Source organism: Balaenoptera musculus, chromosome 16, assembly GCF_009873245.2.
Source record: "Balaenoptera musculus isolate JJ_BM4_2016_0621 chromosome 16, mBalMus1.pri.v3, whole genome shotgun sequence".
Taxonomy (NCBI): Eukaryota; Metazoa; Chordata; class Mammalia; order Artiodactyla; family Balaenopteridae; genus Balaenoptera; species Balaenoptera musculus.
Window position 1 is genome coordinate 73,682,230 of NC_045800.1, and position 20,158 is coordinate 73,702,387.

The 20,158-nt window shown below is 40.1% G+C and overlaps 1 protein-coding gene across 4 annotated transcripts in view; it reads left to right on the forward strand.

Moving 5' to 3' along the window:
* The window catches only part of SLC16A9 (solute carrier family 16 member 9), a 63,278-nt gene extending 54,496 nt beyond the window's left edge, over positions 1-8,782 (forward strand). For all 4 annotated transcript variants that reach the window (XM_036829201.1, XM_036829200.1, XM_036829203.1 and 1 more), the window contains 3 exons: positions 959-1,054; positions 6,372-7,289; positions 7,922-8,782. In XM_036829201.1, coding sequence (XP_036685096.1) covers positions 959-1,054; positions 6,372-7,289; positions 7,922-8,109 — 1,202 coding nt within the window. In that variant the 3' untranslated portion in view covers positions 8,110-8,782. The remainder of the gene's footprint in view (positions 1-958; positions 1,055-6,371; positions 7,290-7,921) is intronic.
* The last annotated feature ends 11,376 nt before the right edge of the window (positions 8,783-20,158 follow it).

The following is a 20,158-nucleotide window of genomic DNA, read 5'->3' on the forward strand; positions in this document are numbered from 1 at the left end:
ATCCCCAAGAACAGACGTTGTTGCAGAAGAAAGGCAAATGCTATGAGTTAGAAGCCAGAGGAAATTTTTATGAAAAACAGAACTGGGGTTATTAGATACTTAATAGGGAGAAAAAGATTAAGCCAACAAACAAGAGCCTTCAATATTGCCCTGGGGTCTCAAGAAAGGGATAGTGAGTTGTAAGCGTTTTTTTTTTTTTTTTCTAACTGTAAAAGAATTTCAAATTTACAGAAAAGTAGAGAATAGTATAGCGAGCAACCATATGGTCACCACTTAAATGTAACCGTTGTTAATATTTTATTGCATTTTCTTCCTCTTTTTTTTTTTGCGAAGATATTTTAAACTAAAGACATGACATTTTACTCCTAAATAAGGTATTTTGCATCTCTAAAAGATAAAAACTTACAAATATACATTTTACGATGATGGGATGATCTGAGAGCGCCAGAGGGCCTTTGTTTTGCAGACTGGGGTGTGCCAGTCTATGAAGTCTAGCAAAATAGCTTGGCATGATGAAGGGGATTTTATAAAATTGTTTAGAGGACCTAGAGGAGGAAGAACACTGAGCCAAGGGTAAAGGTGCGGAAGAGAGACAGAGATATTTAATGGGCAAGTTTGATTAAATTTTGCTATTTGGTGTGTGATTTAACCATTTTCTCTATCTCTCCATAATGTCTTAATTTAAATTTGCATTATTCATTCATGTTTTAGAAATTGAATTATTTTTTTGACTTGGCCCTGACCTTAGGGTGGGTGTGGAGTGAAAACCAAGGCTGCCCAATGTGTTCATTGGAACTGCACAACTAACATCAGAGAGATCTAGGAACCCATACTTTGAAGAGTTTTAGCCAGTTAGTAATAGAATGTCCTATTAGAGTTATTTAATTACACCTGTTTTTTTTCTTGCATTGAAGTAATACTGTCTGGCTTAATTTATGCAATGTCTTCTTGTGTTTAGGTCTCGGATGTGGTTTATTATATACTGCAACAGTGACCATTACGTGCCAGTATTTCGACAGCCGCCGAGGCCTTGCACTTGGCCTGATTTCAACAGGTACACTTTCAATATAAGTACAACATTGCCACTCTTCAGCCTTCTAATCAAAGTTAGAAGTTACAAAGCACAGATATGTTTAACCAACCACGCCCCCGCTGCCATTCAGGTAGCACAATTTATTTTACTCTAGTCCTAGAAGGAAATTTTATTTTCCCCTGTAAATATGGGTGTAGCTTTCAAAAAACCCTAAAGATACATGTATGAAAAAGCTGGGGCATTAGATGTCCAGTATAATATAAGAAAAGAAAACTTATGGGTCCAGGAAATGGAGAGTCACATGCTGGTGAGAGCCTTTGCTAAAAGAAGCAGAGAGCACTTAAGTAAAGCACCCGATCCCTGGGAAAGAGAGGAGAAATGGAAGGAAAATGGGTCCCTTCAGGCCACTGTCAGGAAGAACAATGGTGACACCTCTTCGGCTCCATTTATGGTGGAACTTAGGGTTTTCCCAAAGTACTGGTTTGTGAATACATCTCGTTGCTCTATTTGCATATCCAAACAACAGACTGTTTACTCTTGTTATTCTTTTAATAATCAAGAGATGAATCACTGTGGACGGTGGTGGGGGGGTGCTGGGTTTAAGTGTGTAAGTGTAAAAGCCTTCTGGACTTGCTCTGATATTGTAAAGTGGTGTTTTACTTTTCAGATGGATTTTCTTCTAAGCTATTTAGAGAACTTATCAAAATTTCTGTGGCCAATGCTTTATGAGTTTGCTTAGGAGATAAAGCTGCCAAGCTTACTAAAACTTGTATTTAAGTTTACATTGCTACTTGTTCGTGGGTAGATATTCCTGGGAAGTCAGACTTTCAGATAAGCTGAAGTACTTCAGTGGCGTATCTGGCAGCGGGATCCAAACTAATGTTTTGTTCCTGAGGCCAACGCAGTGGCAACAAAGTGCTTCCCAGATCAAATTAAATCGAGCTGGATATTTACCCAAGGTGGTTTAAGGAAGCATTGCCAGGAAAGACATGTGAATCATGGCCTAGGACGAAACAGGACCGGAGTCTGAGGGCATGGCTAAGGCAGAACTTGGAGAAGAAAGAGAAAAAACAAAAGATGGAGAATCCAGAGCAGTTGGAAGGCAGTTTAAAGAACCTGACAGCATTTCCCACAAGTGTGGGAGGGAGTGTGAGAGCAGGCCTGGCAGCTTAAAGGATAATAGGTCTTACCTATACTGTATTTTTTGTAGAGGCACTATAACGTAGTGACAAGCCCAGACCCTGGAGCCAGTCTGCTTGGTTCTGAATCCTGTGTCACTCAGTAACTGTCTGGTGATGGACAAGTTACCTGTTCTGTGAAATTAACTGTTAAGCCTCAGTTTTCTGAACTGTAAAATGGGGATAATAATAGTACCCATCTGTTGGGCTACACCCTGTAAAGCCTGTGCTTGCCCAGCTTCAAGACAGAAGAAAGAGCCTGGAGTCAGTGACAGAGACATCAGTGGTTTAATGGAAGGGGGGAGCTTACAAATCCAAAGCGAGATCCTGGAGTGATGCCCCACTGTGTGTGGTAGAGGGTGGGCAGGACATGGATGCGGGTTTTCGCTCCTGGGGTGGGGAGGGGAGATTGCCAGTTATAGGGGAATTGACATCAGGTTGGCTCATTGGTTACCGGGAAACTAGCAGAGAGGCACACACCTCCCCACCCCTTGGATAAGAACAATCACTAGGTGGGGCCTGGGGCCAGTATATAGGAAGGTCAGTCATGCGAGTAGGTGTAGGTGAAGCAGGCACTGGTCAGGCAGGGGGTGTGCAGAGAGCAAGAGAACAGCCATCTTGGGTGGCCTGACCATACACCATCACATTGGGTTATCGGGAATATTAAAGTAACATATGTGTAAGGCACATGGCAGGGGCTCTAAAAGTGTTAGTCATTATAATTATGACCTAGGTTTCCTTTAACGTCCGAATTTATTTGTGATGAAGATGTTGGAAATTGTATGCTGAGAGAGCTGTTCTCACTTTCACTCAGTCTAAAGAGGAGAGCTTAAGAGACCAGGCTGTGGCACACTGAACCAAAATGGACTGACTGTGGACAATCTAGATTTGGCAGCATTGGGGAGTTTTTAGTTGTAACACATAGGAAGTTAGATGAGGCAAAATTAAGGAGCAGCATGAATCCACTGTCTTTGTCTATTCAGGCTGCTGTAAAGTAGCATAGGTTGAGTGGCTTATACACAATAGAAATTTATTTCTCACAGTTCTGGAGGCTGGAAGTCTGAGATCAGGGTGTCAAGGTCAGCGTGGTTAGATTCTGCTGAGAGCCCTCTTCTGGGTTACAGACTGCCACCTTCTCCCTTTGTCCTCACGTGGCAGAAGGGAAGAGGAAGCTCTCTGAGGTTCTCTTTTATAAGGGCACTAATCCCATTCAGGAGGGTTCTACCCTATGACCTAATCACCTCTCAAAGGAGATACCTCCTAATTCCATCACACTGGGGGTTAAGATTTCAACTTACAAATTTTGGAGAGACACAAACCTTCACACTGTAGTATCCACCTTCAGTGAAAGTGGTGACAAGAAAAACAAAACTCACAGTAGAGTTTTTCTTTAGTTGAAAAAAAAACCCAAAAGCAAAATAGTTGAAATAATGTGACCTGGGACTTCCCTGGCGGTCCAGGGGTTAAGACTTTGCCTTCCAATGCAGGGGGTGCAGGTTCGATCCCTGGTTGGGGAGCTAAGATCCCACAGGCCTCGGGGCAAAAAAACCAAAGCATAAAACAGAAGCAGTATTGTAACAAATTCAATAAAGACTTTTAAAATGGTCCATGTCAAGAAAAAAATCTAAAAAAAAAAAAAGAAATAATGAGACCTAGTTGAAATATTGTGATCCAGTTGAAAGAAAGAAACATGGGCATGAAATGGAGGTTTTGGGGAAACGATCTTCATCCCTGGTGAGCAGGGATTGATAAACTAATGCCCATGGACCCAAACTGGTCTATTACCTGTTTTTGGACAGCTCGTGAGCTAAAAATGGTTTTTACATTTTTGTTTCGCTGAAAAAAAATCGAAAGAAGAATATTTCATGGCACATGGAAATTAGGTAAAATTAAAGTTTCAGTGTCCATAAATAAAGCTTTATTGAAACACAACCATATTCGTTCCTTCATGATTCTTCTCTGGCTGCTTTCATGCTTCAAGGGCCGAGTTGAGCATTTGTGACAGAGATTGTATGGCCCACTATGCCTTAATTATTTACTCTCTAGCCTTTTACAGAAAAAGTCTGTTGACTCCTGGTCTTAATCAAAGCATGAGTGTATCTCTTATTGTTTCAGGTTCCCTGAACATCAATTCATATTTTCCCTCTTTGTGATAATGTATACTTTAGTCATGCATGGAAGCATAATTAGTGCTTTATTTCACTTTTTCCTTTATAGTGATGATTTTTAAATTGGGATTCTATTTTTGAAGATTAAAAATTACGGTTTTACAGTTTACACAGTTCCACAAGAGAGCTCTAATTACTCTTCACTGCCCTGAAAGAATCCCTGCATCTTTTTTTTCTCTTCTTTTTGGCCAAGCCTCGTGGCTTGTGGGATCTCAGTTCCCCCACCACGGATCGAACCTGGGCCCTCTTCAGTGAGAGTGTGGAGTCCTAATCCCTGGCCCACCAGGGAATTCCCTCCTGCATCGTTCTAAGCCATAACTACATTCTCATGGGCTGTGGGCTAAAGAAACTAGCGTCCAAAGTGGAATTTTATTTTGCTGCCCTGTCGTACGCTTAGCATATCATAGGTGTTTGATAAAACCTATTGAATTGATTTTATATGTTTCCCTTATATTTTATGATGTTGACAGATAAAGTTAGTTGGTGAGCAATGGGGAATTATTTATTTTCTCAACTTAAGGTCAAAATACAGAACTTTCAAAATACCAAGAATATTTTTAAGTGTCTAATTATATGGCACTTTGGTAGAACTTCTACAAAGAAATGGTGTTAGAGAAAAACATGAATTAATAATGAATGGATGCTAATGCAGTATGGAATTATATGAAAGGTCCTCTTTTCAATTCTTTCAGTTCGTTTTCTGAAATGCTTTCAACTTTTGAAGTATGTGCCACTTTTAAAAAGATAAGGCAGAATTCAATTCGTCTACTTTTATAACTTCTCAGTAGTCAGCAAAGAGATACTTTCTTGGTAGCCACAAAAAGATACTATTTTAGCTGTCATTACATTAATGTGAGCTATTAATTAACGCTTGCAAGCAAAGATTTTTTTCTTTGGGGATGAAGGAGTTAACTTTAAATATATTAGGAAGGGACAACTGTGGTACCAAAAAAAAAAAAAGTTTTCTTATAACTCTGAGCCATTTGGTCATTTGTAAGAATTTTTGATGGGTTTTTACCATAAGCTTGGCATCCTACTGGGGTTTTGATATAATTTGGTATAGACCATTTAAAAAGTATGATCAACCTATTTAGACTATTTTTTTTTATTACAGATCTACTTATTTCTTTCCTGTGTTTTCACGTGACATTTCTCAATGGTATTTAATTTTTAAAACAATCAAAAACTTGAAATCAGAGCCATATAAGAACACTGCAAATTAATTGGGCTGATGTAACTTTCCATTCCAGTGTGGTTAGTGTGATCTATGCTTAAAAAATGGAGTATTTACAGTGTTGCCCAAATGTGCAAACCAGGCATATTTTGTAATTTTAATACCCTATCAGAGTTCACTTTACTCTTCTCATAGTTTATTAATATCAAGCATCCATTCTGGTGGTTAGCAATGGATTTGAGCTATCAAACCACTATAAATATCCTAAAACTAAAATATATCTTTCATCTCAAAAAATAAAACGTGAGAACTTTTCTTTTCCAAAAGGAATGCATACATAACATGGAGCCAGAAAAGTACTTTTCTGGTACTTTTTTAAGTACCCAAAAAGGAGTTGCATAAGGTATTTGTTAAGGACGTTGGGCTCCTGGTGTCAGACTGATTGGGTGTGAATCCTTCTTATGGCATTTACAGCTTTCTGATGTGTGGCAAATTTCTCAAACTTTCTAGCCCTAGGTCACTTCAAGTGTAGACTGGGAATAATAATAGGACCTACCCAATAGGGTTATTGTTAAGGATGAAACAAGATGGTGCAATGTAAAGTGTCTAACACAGTGTCTGACCTACAAATGCGAATTCTTAAAATAAATTGGCACTATTGTTGTTGTTATTATCGTCAGCATTCTTGTTGTGATTTTAACATGAAGGCACACACATGAATGCCAGTGTAAAAGAAGAAATGAAATTGTAATACTAATAATGCTTGTCCTGAGAGCCCCAAATGATAAGAGATTAAACAGTTCGCATTCCCTTTCTAGGTTCAAGCCTTGGACTTTTTCTATATGCTGCTCTGCAGAGACTGCTGATTGAGTTCTATGGGCTGGATGACTGCCTGCTGATTGTAGGTGCTTTAGCTTTAAATATATTAGCCTGTGGCAGTCTGATGAGACCCCTTCAGTCCTCCGATTGCACTTTGCCTGAAAAAATAGCTCTGGAAAACGTACCAGATAGATACTCGATTTACAACGAAAAAGAAAAGAACCTGGAAGAAAACATAAACATTCTTGAAAAGACCTGCCGTGGTGAGGAAACATGTAAGAGCACTTTAGCCAGCGGTGACTGGAAACCAGAGAGTCTACTTCATAAAAACCCAACAACAATGGCACACACAAAAGAGACTGAAACGTACAAAAAGAAAGTTGCGGAACGGACATATTTTTGCAAACAGCTTGCCAAGAGGAAATGGCAGTTATATAAAAACTACTGTGAAGAAACTGGGGCTCTTTTTAAAAACAAAGTATTTTCAGCACTCTTCATCGCCATCTTTCTTTTTGACATCGGAGGGTTTCCACCTTCATTACTTATGGAAGATGTAGCAAGAAGTTCAAATGTGAAAGAAGAAGAGTTTCCTATGCCACTTATTTCCATTATTGGCATTATGACAGCAGTTGGTAAACTCGTTTTAGGGATACTGGCTGACTTCAAGTGGATTAATACCTTATATCTTTACGTAGCTACCTTAATAATTATGAGCCTGGCCTTGTGTGCAATTCCATTTGCCAAAAGTTATGTCACGTTGGCACTACTTTCTGGGGTCCTAGGGTTTCTTACTGGTAATTGGTCCATCTTTCCTTATGTGACCACGAAGACTGTGGGAATTGAAAAATTAGCCCATGCCTACGGGATATTAATGTTCTTTGCTGGACTTGGAAATAGCCTTGGACCACCAATTGTTGGTAAGATATTTATCTTAAAGTCAATCCATTTTACTGTTCTTCTTTGTAACATCTCTGGATACAGAAATTCATACTGTAATAATAGCACAGATTTATACAAAATAAATCTGCGTGGAATGTCTCCTGATCGTGATTTATTCAAAATCACTTTGATGTAGGTGGAAAAGCCAGTACACTTGCTCAGGAATTTGTGTTTATTCTTCATCTGGGAGAAACCCAGAATGCCTACTTCTTCTTGTCCAACTATTTGAGAAATTCTCCTCCTCTAACTCCCATTAGGCCACTTTGGGAGTAGATTGGGTAATATATATCCTAATCTGCACTGTATATAAATTTTGTAAATAAATTTTTTTATTGGAGTATAGTTGATTTACAATCTTGTGTTAGTTTCTGCTGTACAGCAAAGTGAGTCAGTTATACATACACATATATCCACTCTTTTTTAGATTCTATCATTACAGAGCACTGAGTAGAGTTCCCTGTGCTATTCAGTAGGTCCTTATTAGTTATCTATTCTATATATAGTAGTGTGTGTATGTCAATCCCATGAACTGTATATAAATTGATGAAATTAGAGTATTCCTATTCATACTATGTCTATCAAACTCACTTTTTTCTTCCTCTCTTTTCAGGTTGGTTTTATGACTGGACCCACACCTATGACATTGCATTTTATTTTAGTGGCTTCTGCGTCCTGCTGGGAGGTTTTATTCTGCTGCTGGCAACCTTGCCTTCCTGGGATACATGCAACAAGCAACTCCCCAAGCCAGCTCCAACAACCTTTTTGTACAAAGTTGCCTCTAATTCCTCTAATGTTTAGAGGAATATTGGAAGGCACTGAAGACTGTTTTCTCAGAGCAAAATTTCACTGTGGCTGATCTGAATGAATTTTTTTTTTTTTTTTACATATCCTATTCTCTGTGTACTGTATATGTAGCCTCTATCTCCTGTATTTTTTTTTTTCTCTTTTTTCCTTTTTCCAAGAAGTGGGACTATTCTGTTTTACTATTATTCATGAGTTCTGGACATTGTGATCATTTTGGCCAGCCTCAGAAGGCTTTCTCTGTGTAAAGAAATATGATTTCTCTGCAGACTCCATTAGTTCCATTACAAGGCAGCCAGAGGAGACTCTAGCTATTTTAAAGCTGGTGCAAGCAGCATGACGAGATATGTGTGTATCCTGCCAGGGACTAAATCACTCTCTTCTCTCTGCTAGCCTCGCTAGTAAATAGAAGACTTCGAGCCAGTCAGGAAATGAAAGGGGTTCCTAAAACAGCGTTAAGAATTGCAGTGGCACAAAATTGATCATTTTTTAAAATGATATTTTAAACTACGTCACCAGTTTTCATTACAGTAAGTCCCCTACCTATGAACCTTCAAGTTGCGAACTTTCAAAGATATGAAGTGCGTTCGCACGTCTAATCACGTAAGTTAGTTCACGTGTCTGGCGTAGATTGTCATTTACGTGCATCCTCTACAAGTGGTTGTGCTTTTGTGTACTTTACTGTACAGTACTGTATAGAGTACAGTAGTACAGTATCTTTATTTCAAGCCCAGGATGTTCGGAAGCAAGCATAAAAGCAGTGATGATGTAGCTGGTACTACTGTACTTTTCAAGGTACTGTACTGTAAGATTAGAAATGTTTTCTTTATTTTTTGTGTTTGTTTTTTATGTATTATTTGTGTGAAAAAGTATTATAAACCTATTACGGTACAGTACTATAGAGCCGATTGTGTTAGTTGGGTATGTAGGCTAACTTTGTTGAACTTACGAACAAATTGGACTTCGAATGCGCTCTCAGAATGGAACTCATTTGTATGTAGGGGACTTATTGTATTCTGTTACCTTGGTGAACCACCGATATGTTTGGTGCCCACTGAGGATACATCCTTTCAATTCCTAAGGTGTTTGCTGAGTTGCAGGCAATCTCCAAACAGAGGAGTAGAGTCACTGTAGCCTTTCTTCATGGTTGGCCGCTGGAACCTCGCTCACTTTTGTTCGTCAGCATCCACTCAGCTGATGTTTCCCAAGAAGTGCTGATTTTACCTGTTTCCAAATTGGAAATGCATATTTAAACCATTCCGTTCTGGCAAATGGGAAACATCCATTTGCTTTGGGCACAGTGGGGATGAGTTGCAAGTCCTTGCATGTCTTGTCAGTGAAGCCTTTATTTGCTACTATCAGATTTTATGACTATCCAATTTTAATTCAAGGGCAGAACTAAAAATTTGTGTGTGTGTGGATGTGTGTGGATGTGCACACGTTGTGCTCTGAGCCTGCGTGCTATTCAGGACGTGGGAAGGGAAAAAGGCAATAAGAAATTGATACCCTCCTCCAACTTTATTCACTCTTAAGAAAAATGTTCTAGGAAGAAAATCAACATCTAATATGTTGACATTTTTCTAAAGAAATGTTTTAAAAACTTTGCTATGCATCAGAATCTTCTATAGATCCTTTTTAAAATGTAGTTGCCTGAGTACCACTAGTAGAGACTTTGATTATGTAGTTCTAGGCTGTGGGCTAAGCATCTGTATTTTTAATGAACACTTTAAGTGATTCTGAGAGCACAACCTGAGTTGAGAATGACTGTTTTAAGATTGACAGTAGAGAATCATTTTTTTTTCTCTTAAATAAAAAAACAAACAAAAAAACCATTGAGGTGAGGGGTTTTTAATAAATAGCCAAGTTTGGTTCTTTAAATAGGAGGCACTCTTCCCATTGTGCCAAAATAGTCTTTTCATTTCTTTTGAAATATGTAAGGTTATTTTATACTTCTATGTTGCCTTTCTTCAAAGGCACCTGAAGCACTTTATAAGCATGAATCCCCACAGCACCTCAGTGAGGTCGGTAAATAGTGCTTTTCTAGGCAGTAAACCTGGAGTGTGGGGGATTTCGTAACTGAGTGAATCCTACTCAATAACCCAATAATGGGGCTCCAAAGCACCTTGGACTTCTGCTCCGTATTCAGACTTCTGGAAACTTTTCTATGCCTCACTCTTTAGTCACTGCCAAGGTTAGTAAGTAAAATAAATAGCATTCAAAAAAAATTAAAGGAAATGTTTTTGTGATAAAAGTTCCTTTTTGCCAATATCATGTTCGGGAAATCCAATAACCTTTTCTTAACTTTTATGCCATCCCCACATTCATCAATGTTAATACTTGTCCAAGTGCGTCTTTACCATGTCTACTAATGTCTTCCAGCGTGCACATTATCCATTGTCTAGGGAATGAATTTTAAGTTACAATAAAATACCTTTTGTTTGTTTTGCCTCAGTGTGGTTGCTTTTTCCTCTTCTTAGCCCCCCAAATTTCAGTCATACTTTACTTGAAGGTAAAAATATGAATTCTCTGATTTCACTTCAGATCCAGAATCTGGTGATATAGATATTAGCATATTCAAAAGTCAATTTGCTAAACCATTTTGACCATTGCCTTCCAAAAAGCTAAAATATGAGTCCTACGGAATCCTTTTGAGGAAAGGGAGATGGACGCCCCTTTGGAATTATTAGTATTGATCTTGCTACTCATTAATGGAATTCTTGGTCTGCTCCAATCACATTATATTATTCATCCCTCATAATAGCCCTGTGAGATGGGGTATATGACCCTCTTTGTATGGTATGAAACATCATTGCCATGCCATAAACAACATACACAAGTAATTTCCAAAAGCAAAATGAGAAAGGTTTCTAGCAAACCCTTTGCTTTCTAACGTGGCTAGGAAATGGGGCCGAGCTGGGAGGGTTGCTATAAAGCCAGTCCTTTAGGGAATAGAGGAGTCATGTTTATGTAAATAATTATTCTTGACTTGCCTCTTTCCTAAGCATTTAAAAAACCCATTTAATAATGAAATTTTATTGATTAGAATACGATCTTTCTTTTGTGACTCAGATGATATTTCTTGACATTCCAAGTGCCTGGGGCTGATTTGGGGAAATATATGAAATAAGAAAGTCTTCACTGACTCTAACATCTCACTTCTGCTTTCTGCTTTCTCTCCCTCTCTCTCTCTCTCTCTGATGGGCCTCCTAGAAGCCGGTTGGTGATCTAATTTTCTCTAGGGTGACCGTGTCTTCGGGGGAGAAGTTTCAGCCACCAACTTTTAAAGTCCCCATGAGAAACAATCCCAAGAATCAGGAGTTCCTGCTCTGGGAGGTCATGACCGAGCAGGATGGCAGTTGTGTTGTACTGGCCAGAAAGGCCCGTGACCTCAGACAGCCTCAACTTCTAGTAATTACTGTAGGATTATCTCAACGCAGGACGTTACAGGAAATGAAGAGCTCTGTTTTTAATAAAAGAATGTCTCCTTTTTTCTTTGACTTGGAAGGAGTGTTATATTAAACACATAAATACACAACTTACATGAGCAGTGCCATATAATTTCTCCTTCATTAATATTAACACTCTTGGGACCTTTTGTTCCATAGTTGATTGTGTCTGAAGAATGCCAGTTACTAAGATGCCTCTGAGTAAGGAGTTTACAATCAGTTAAAATGATCCGAGATCCATGAATAATACATGGATAATACTTGGAGAGACAGTGTACATACTTATTAGGGTTGTGATTCCTGGGTTCAAATCCCAGCCCAGTTCCCGTGGCTGGGTGACTGTCAGCAAATTATTTAGCCTCTCAAAGCCTGTCTTCTCATTTGTCATACACGTCATAGGGCTATTGTGGGAATTGAAAAGATAACCCATGTGTATACCTGGCACATGTTCAGTAAATATTAGCTATTATTATTTTTGTTGTGGTCATTATTCTTTAGTGAGTGTGTGGCTTCTCAGTACCCAGGGGAAGTATCCAGTGTTCCTGGGCCCAGGTGTGGGGTACGTGTTTGCACTGAAGGGTCTCATTTAGAAGAAGGAGAATGAGCCTTCTGTCACAGCTCTTGCCCTCCCCCATGCATGTTCTTGTCAAAATCTTGCATCCTTAGGGATTCATGACTCAGCACATTTTTCTGTAATTGCCATTCAGAACCCCTGACACAAAACAAAACAAAACACACGCTGTTCCTCCACAAATCACATAGAATCCACTTTGCAAATTGAATTACTATGGGAATTTGAACTTTTATTTTTTTCCTTAAGAACTGATCACCCAAGCTGCTTGGAAGGCGGGACTGAAATTGGGCAGAAAGCAAAATGCTCCCGTTTGTTTACTGAGCACTAATTGGCTTCAGCTCAGGGCCCTTACCTCACTGCCTGCCCAGTAGGCCTTTGAGATTTACCCTTGAGGGAGTGTAATTCCTTGCCAGGTCCTCTATTCCTAGCAGATTCTATTCCTAACAGTCATGTTAGTTGCTTTTTACTACATACATTCCTTGTCCCACAGAGTCATTTACTTTTATTTTCCCTTCAAAAATAAAAAGATATATATCTTTAAAAATTTCATCAGTTTTCTCTATGTGATAGTCTAAAATCTTCGGTAAGCAGTATGTTTTCGGCAAAGAATAATGAACTGCTGTCAAGGTGCTGAACTGCTGTAGGTCACCTTAAAACTACATAGCCACAGAGATAAGCCTGGTTTTTGTTCCTGGGAACGTCCCTAATGTGATAAGGCAAGTTGTCATTCGTCCAGCTTACATCTGAAAACTCCGGAACATTACAGCGTTAAGAGGGCATTTCTAGGACTAGCCCAGATGACTCTAGCACCATAACAACAAAGGAGACCAGGTGGGACTGGTTAGATCAACCTCTAAGGAGTGAGTGATGGACCAGGGTCAGCAGCTCATTTGCATACAGTCGCCAAGGCTGCCGGGAGTTTGCCATTTTGAAAAGTCCTGGGAAATGTATCTCCCTAAAGGTCAAAGGTGAACAAGAACCAGGTGGAGGAATTTGAGGCTGGTGAGAGGGCCGTGGTACACAGAGTCGGGATGAGCTCAGGCCCCTGGACCGAACTGTATGTAGAGTGCAGGTTTGTTCCATGAAATGGGACCGTCCATTGTCCAAGACTAAACACGACTGTAACTTTCACGGGGCATTTAGCAGTCACCAGGTGAGAGGCATAAGCGGGGACAAGAGTTCTGTCTGTGCCTAATTCTCAAAGCTCTGGGAAGTGGTGTGAACCAAAGAAAGGTGACAATAGAAGCACCAAGGAACCCGAGCAGTCAGCTCTGATGGGACTAGGAACGGATGTGCCAAAGAAATCTGAAAGCGTGTGTGTCCATGCATGCACGTGTGCGTGCGTGCGTGAAAGAGAGAGAGGTGGAGAGAAAGATGGGGAGAGCTGTGTCTTTATTATCTCAGCCCACAGCCCACTATGAAACATCTCAGGAAGATCTTGTTTCGGGACCTGGGGCATCCCCGTCTTTCCAGAAAGACCTGAAAATGGAAAACCTCTGGGTTGTTTTTAGGCAAGAGGAAGATTCTTTTCAGCTGGGCTTCTTCAGGAAGTTCGAGGTAGCTTTCCTCTGTGGGTTATTGGCTTTGCCTTAGAGGGGTTTGCCTGACCCCGCCCTCCCCCAAGGAACTTCGGGAAGGGCGTGGGCTCTCCGTCATGAGACAGCAGGTCAGTGCCTAGTTTGCTGGGACAGGTCTGTGAGTGCGAGCGTACCCCTAGGAAATCCGGTGGAGCGCCGAGGGCTGCTTTAACTACCTGGTAAGCTGGACATCAAGGATAGGTGGTAATAAGAAAATAGCCTGGCAGCGGGGAGGAAGCCTGGGCTCTGGAGTCCAGCAGAGCAGGTTTTGACTTCCCAGCTCCTCCATTTACCACCTCACTTGATGGGTAATCTTTGGGTTTGTTAAACTCTCTGAACTCAGTTTTTGTTATTGCTGAATGTATTGTTGGAACGTTTAGAAATAATAGATGCAAAATGTCCAGTGTGTAGTTGTTTCTAAAAAAATAGAAATTATTTTTAACCCCTGCTCCTGAAAGGGGCATCTTAGAAAGTGAACCCCAATATCATAAAAGGAGGAAGTATATGGTAAAATAGTAGATACACAGTATATGGTAGATTGAATTCTTGTCTCACTGGGCATAGTACCAAGCTGTTGTTCTACAGACGATTTTGTGTGTGTGCTGGTGGTGGTAGGGGACAATATTACTACTGGGACTTGTCCTACATGCTAGAAATACAGCAATAATTAAGAAAAGCCTCTTGCCCTGAGGAGTTGATGATGTAACAGGAGCAACTAATATCCAATTAAGTATAAATGCATCAACTGCTTTTAAAAACTTACTCGTTAAACAGTTTATGTATCCATTCAACAGATTTTTATTTAGCAGACACCATGTGCCAAGTACACAGGCGTTGAAGTAATGCTGATGAACAAGACGGACATAGTCCTTGTGTTCACAATGATTTCTTAAAACAAAAGGTAGATCCCATGGTACTCTAACTAGTATTTGGGATTTAAGGGCAATTGTGTCTATGAGGTTGTCCTGGGGGAGAAAAAGATATCCATGTTTGCTGCTGTAGTGGGAGCTGTGGTTTGTCACCCTAATATCCCTGCAGGACTTTGGCACTGCTTCCCTCAGGGGCTGGGATTGGCTGCTGAGGGCTCGCAGCTGAGCCGTGCTCTGGGCGCTGCCTTCAGCTGAAGGGATTACACTCCCTCCTCAGGGGAAGCCGGACTCCAGTAACCCTGGCCTCAATACTAATGAATGGCCTCCTTGACTCTGTTGGGACAGCTCTGAAGTGCTGTTCTCTCTCTAGAGTTTCCTGTAGGAACTGAGGCCTCTTGCAATTGCATCACAGCTCAACTTTTCCTACTGCCCAATGCTGCTTCCCCTGCTCTCTCTTCTTTTTTTTTTTTTTTATTTTTAGCTCAAAGAGCAAGGTGAAAGCTATCATGAGCATCTCTCAGCTCTTGTGTTTTGTTTTGGTTTTTTTTTTAATTAATTAATTATTTATTTATTTTATTTTATGGCTGTGTTGGGTCTTCGTTTCTGGGCGAGGGCTTTCTCTAGTTGCGGCAAGCGGGGGCCACTCTTCATCGCGGTGCGCGGGCCTCTCACCATCGCAGCCTCTCTTGTTGTGGAGCACAGGCTCCAGACGCGCAGGCTCAGTAATTGTGGCTCACGGGCCCAGTTGCTCCGTGACATGTGGGATCTTTCCAGACCAGGGCTCGAACCCGTGTCCCCTGCATTGGCAGGCAGATTCTCAACCACTGTGCCACCAGGGAAGCCCTTCCCCTGCTCTCTTAAAGGTGCTTTTCTGGAAAGCACACTCCAATCAACTTCCTGTGTGTAAACTCCCTTGCATAGTCAGCTTTTCACAAGGAAACCTGACTGAAGACACCTGTGATCCCAATACAGTGGGATAATGCTCTGCTCATCAGAGCAGAGGGGGAAGGGAGACATCTTTCTTGAGGGCCTATATGTGCCCAGTATTATTCCAGATACTTCACAACCAAATCTTGTCCTGTTTAAGTTCCAAAGACTTTGGCAAAGATTGGGTGTCATCAGGCGCTGCTGGCTATTTAACTATCAAGATGCCACAAAGATGCCTCTTTCTTGTGGCAGATCGAGATTCTTCATTTCTTATTCACCCAATGCATATTAACTGAGCATCTACTAGGTGTCAGGCACTCTCCCAGGGACCAAGGATGTAATTGTGAGCAAGATGGGCAAGGTCCTCGACCTCTGTGAGCTTGTCAGGGCCCCAGAGCTAGTTTCAGCAGAAGCCTCAGATCTTATGGGAAGCTCTGGATATGAGATGGCCCTTCAGCATTGTCCCAGTTTAGTTAAGTCACCTCTGACTCACACGAAGATTCCCAAAAGAATGGATATAGGGGCCAAAATGCCAATTCATTAATCTGCATGAGAACTTTCCAGTTCACTTGCTCGTCAGCCTTTCCTGGTAGGTAAGTCCAGTGGGAAGCCATATACTAATCAGAAGGTGTTTGAGGTTCTTGGGATCAGGACCATGGTGGCTCATTGAGTGACATGAGTGTGTAATAGCATCACGAGAAGATAGCCAGGTTCAACTTTGGCCTCTCTAAGGCACTGCCTCTGGACCATGCATAGTTGAGCACAGAGACTGTTTGCCTCCGTGGCAATCAGCACCATGGCTGACCAACCCCTGTTCTCTCCCCTGATGTGTTAATACCTTTAATCAGGCTACAGCCAAGTGCTGCTGGTCGGAACCACTGTGCAAATGTCTGCTCAGAGGCATGATGTTTGATTCCTACCGCTCAGAAGGGGGTCTACTTAGGCAATACGTAACTTTTGCTGAGGGAGCCGCCATCACCACGAGACAGGTGGGGAGACCGAGGAATCAAGGGAATCAAGCCACGTGCTCCAGGTCACCCTGCCATTGCTCAGGCCCAGCTCCTGTCCAGTGATGGAGGTGGGGAGGTGAGAGCACATTCAGAAATGATCTGATCCACCCCTCTGAGCTCACAGAAGAAAACACCGTGGGCCAGAAAGAGACAGGGTCCAGAACAGAACTCTTCTGCCTCACTCTTTACACCTGGAAATTCATGACATCACTACCTCCCCTTGAAAACAAACAGGCATTTTTACTAGGTAACCAGAACTTTATGATAAGTAAGAACCTTCTTCTGTGTTGTCCAATGGCGTAGCCACTGGAAACACAGCTACTGAGCGCTTGAAACGAGATTTACCTATTGATAAATTGAGATGTGTTGTATGAAGTACCCACCAGATTTCAAAGACTTAGTACACACAAGGAAAGTAAAATACCTATTAATAATTTAAAATATTGAGTATATGTTTAATGATTATTTTATAATTAGATAATATTTTGGCTATATTAGGTTAAATACATTATTAAAATTAATTTCACCTGTTTCTTTTTCCTTTAATGTGGCTATGAGAAAATTTAAGATTACACATATGGTTCATATTATATATTTATTGGGCAGTACTATTCTAGATATCATCATCCAAAAGCATATTTAAGTAATCTTAACACACATTATATTTGGTTGATATGAATCTTAAGTCTTTTAATTTAAGATTTTTCTTCGATTTATTTGTTAAAGAAATCAGATTTTTTTGGTCTGTAGAGTTTCCCACATTCTGGATCTTGTTGATTGCACACTCCTGGCGTCATTTTAAAAAATATATTTATTTATTTATTTGGCTGCACAGTGTCTTCGTTGCAGCATGAGGGGTCTTTTAGTTGTGGCATGTGGGATCTAGTTCCCTGACCAGGGTTCGAACCTGGGCCCCCAGTATTGGGGGCTCAGAGTCTTAGCCACTGGACCACCAGGGAAGTCCCCTGGTGTCATTTAATATATTCCTTTGTAGCCTGTATTACCTGGAAACTGGGAGTTATATCTAGAGGCTTGGTCACATTGAGGTTTGATTATTTGGGGAAGAAAAATTCATTGGTGGGTGTGTACTTCCATCGAGGTGCACTGAATATCTATCTGGTTGTATCATTTTCTTGGTGTTAAGATTGAGCAGTGAGTTCAGCATGATTATCCATTATACATTTTCCCATAATACTTTCTTCACGTAATGGTTTTTGTAGCTGTTTATGATCATTGCTTATGCTCATTATTTCATTAGAGGTTGCAAAATGGTGATATTCTATCATTCCTTCATTTATTAGCTGACATCCCTCTATAAAGAGATGATCTCCTTGTCAACTACCAATTTCCCCAAGGAACAGCAGATACAAGAAAAGTAAGGTACATATTTGATTCTTTCTCTTTATTTATCAGTTTCAGAAAAATAGGTTGGTTTTCTGACATCCTCCAAATGTCACCAGTGAGTCCCCCTGCCCCGCCTTGAGGGAAGACCTCATTATGAACTCATGGATTTAATATTTTGCGGGGTGGTAAGTTTACAGTAATTGCAGTTTTTTCTTTTTTGATGCTCAAAACTTCCCATCAAGTTGACTCCTGAGTTCTAAGGACACAAACTCGGTAGTCTTTCCTAGTTTCTTCACTTTTTGAGATGCCACGATATTTTAGGCTCATCTTGTACATTTTCTGTCCCAGATCTGGAATTAGTCATTCCTCCAGGGAGCCCTGCAGGGTGGTTTTTAGACCACAATCTGGGCACTAGGGCTGTTCATCACTAGTGGGTTGGAGATCATTTCTACAAAATAGATATTTTGTTTTTCAACAGAAAATGCATCATGAGTTAATACCAATAATTCTAATTTAAATTGAGAATCACATATTTTTACCTAACTTCATTCATTTTCTTTGATGCTTAAAATCCTGATTTTCTTTTCTTTTTTTTTTAAATGAAGTATAGTTGATTTCCAATGTTGTGTTAATTTCTGCTGTACAGGAAAGTGATTCAGTTATATGTATATATGTATACATATATATATATATGCACACACATTCTTTTTTTTTTTTTTAATTGATTGATTGATTGATTGATTGCTATGTTGGGTCTTCGTTTCTGTGCTAGGGCTTTCCCTAGTTGCGGCAAGCGGGGGCCACTCTTCATCGCGGTGCGCGGGCCTCTCACTATCGTGGCCTCTCTTGTTGCGGAGCACATGCTCCAGACGCGCAGGCTCAGTAGTTGTGGCTCACGGGCCTAGTTGCTCCGCGGCATGTGGGATTCTCCCAGACCAGGACTCGAACCCGTGTCCCCTGCATTAGCAGGCAGATTCTCAACCACTGCGCCACCAGGGAAGCCCACACACATTCTTTTTTAATGTTCTTTTCCATGATGGTTTATCATAGGATATTGAATATACTTCTCTGTGCTGTACAATAGCACCTTGTCGTTTAACCATCCTATATATAATAGTTTGCCTCTGCTAATCCCAAACTCCCAACCCATCCCTCCCCACTCCCCTTCCCCCTTGGCAACCACAAGTCTGTTCTCTATGTCTGTGAGTCTGTTTCTGTTTCGTGGATAAGTTCATTTATGTCACGTCTTAGATTCCACATATAAGTGATATATGCTGTTTGTCTTTCTCTTTCTGACTTAACTTCACTTAATATGATAATCTCTAGTTGCATCCATGTTGCCACAAATGGCATCATTTCGCTCTTTTTTATGGTTGAGTAGTGAAAATCCTAATTTTCTAATGACAGTGTTCTATCCTACCATGTATATAACATTTTCAAAGTAATGATATAACTATTATGAACAACATGATTACTGAAAATACTTTAAAGCTGCTTTGCAGCTCTTTTTGTCCTTAGGGTAACCTATTCAGGATGTGAAATCAGATTGTTATGTTTTAGTCCCTTGAAATAATTCCTCTCCATGTGATTAAGTCACAACTTGATACTAGGTTTACTTGTGCAATACTAATTTGCATTTCTCCTATTATGAACGAGGTTGAGCATCTTTTCATATGTGTAAGACACATTTTAATTTCTTTCTTTGTAAACTCTGTTTTTCTATAGGGTTATTGGCCTTTTTATTCTCTATTTTTAAAAACTCTTTATATGTTAAGGATATTTGCCCTTTGTGATCTTTCCAGTTTGTCATTGTCTCTTTATTTTGTTCATGATGTCTTTTGCCATGGTGAAGCTTTAAAATTTTTATGTTTGGCTCATTTTTTATAGTATGTTTTCGAATTGATTTTAATTAAGAATTTGTATATTTTACATATTAGCTATGTGCATGTTTTAAGTTTTTTATTTACTTATTTTTGTAATTATAAAGTTTATGAGTTATGGAGGGAACATTATGAATACTTCCACTTACGGCTTATGAGTTTTGTGTCATGCTTAGGAAGGCCTTCTCAATATCAAGATGATAAAAAAAAAAGGATGAGAATATTTTTGGCTACAAGCTATAGAATATCAAATTAAAGGTTGTGAGTATATTAAGAATATGTATTATTTTGCATAGCAAAAAATCTGGAGCTAGGAAAATCACAGCATTGATTAATTTTGTAGCCCAACAATGTCATCAAGGACCCAGTCTCTTTTCATCTTTTTGTTTTGCAGTTGTAAGCATAACAGTTTATCCTCT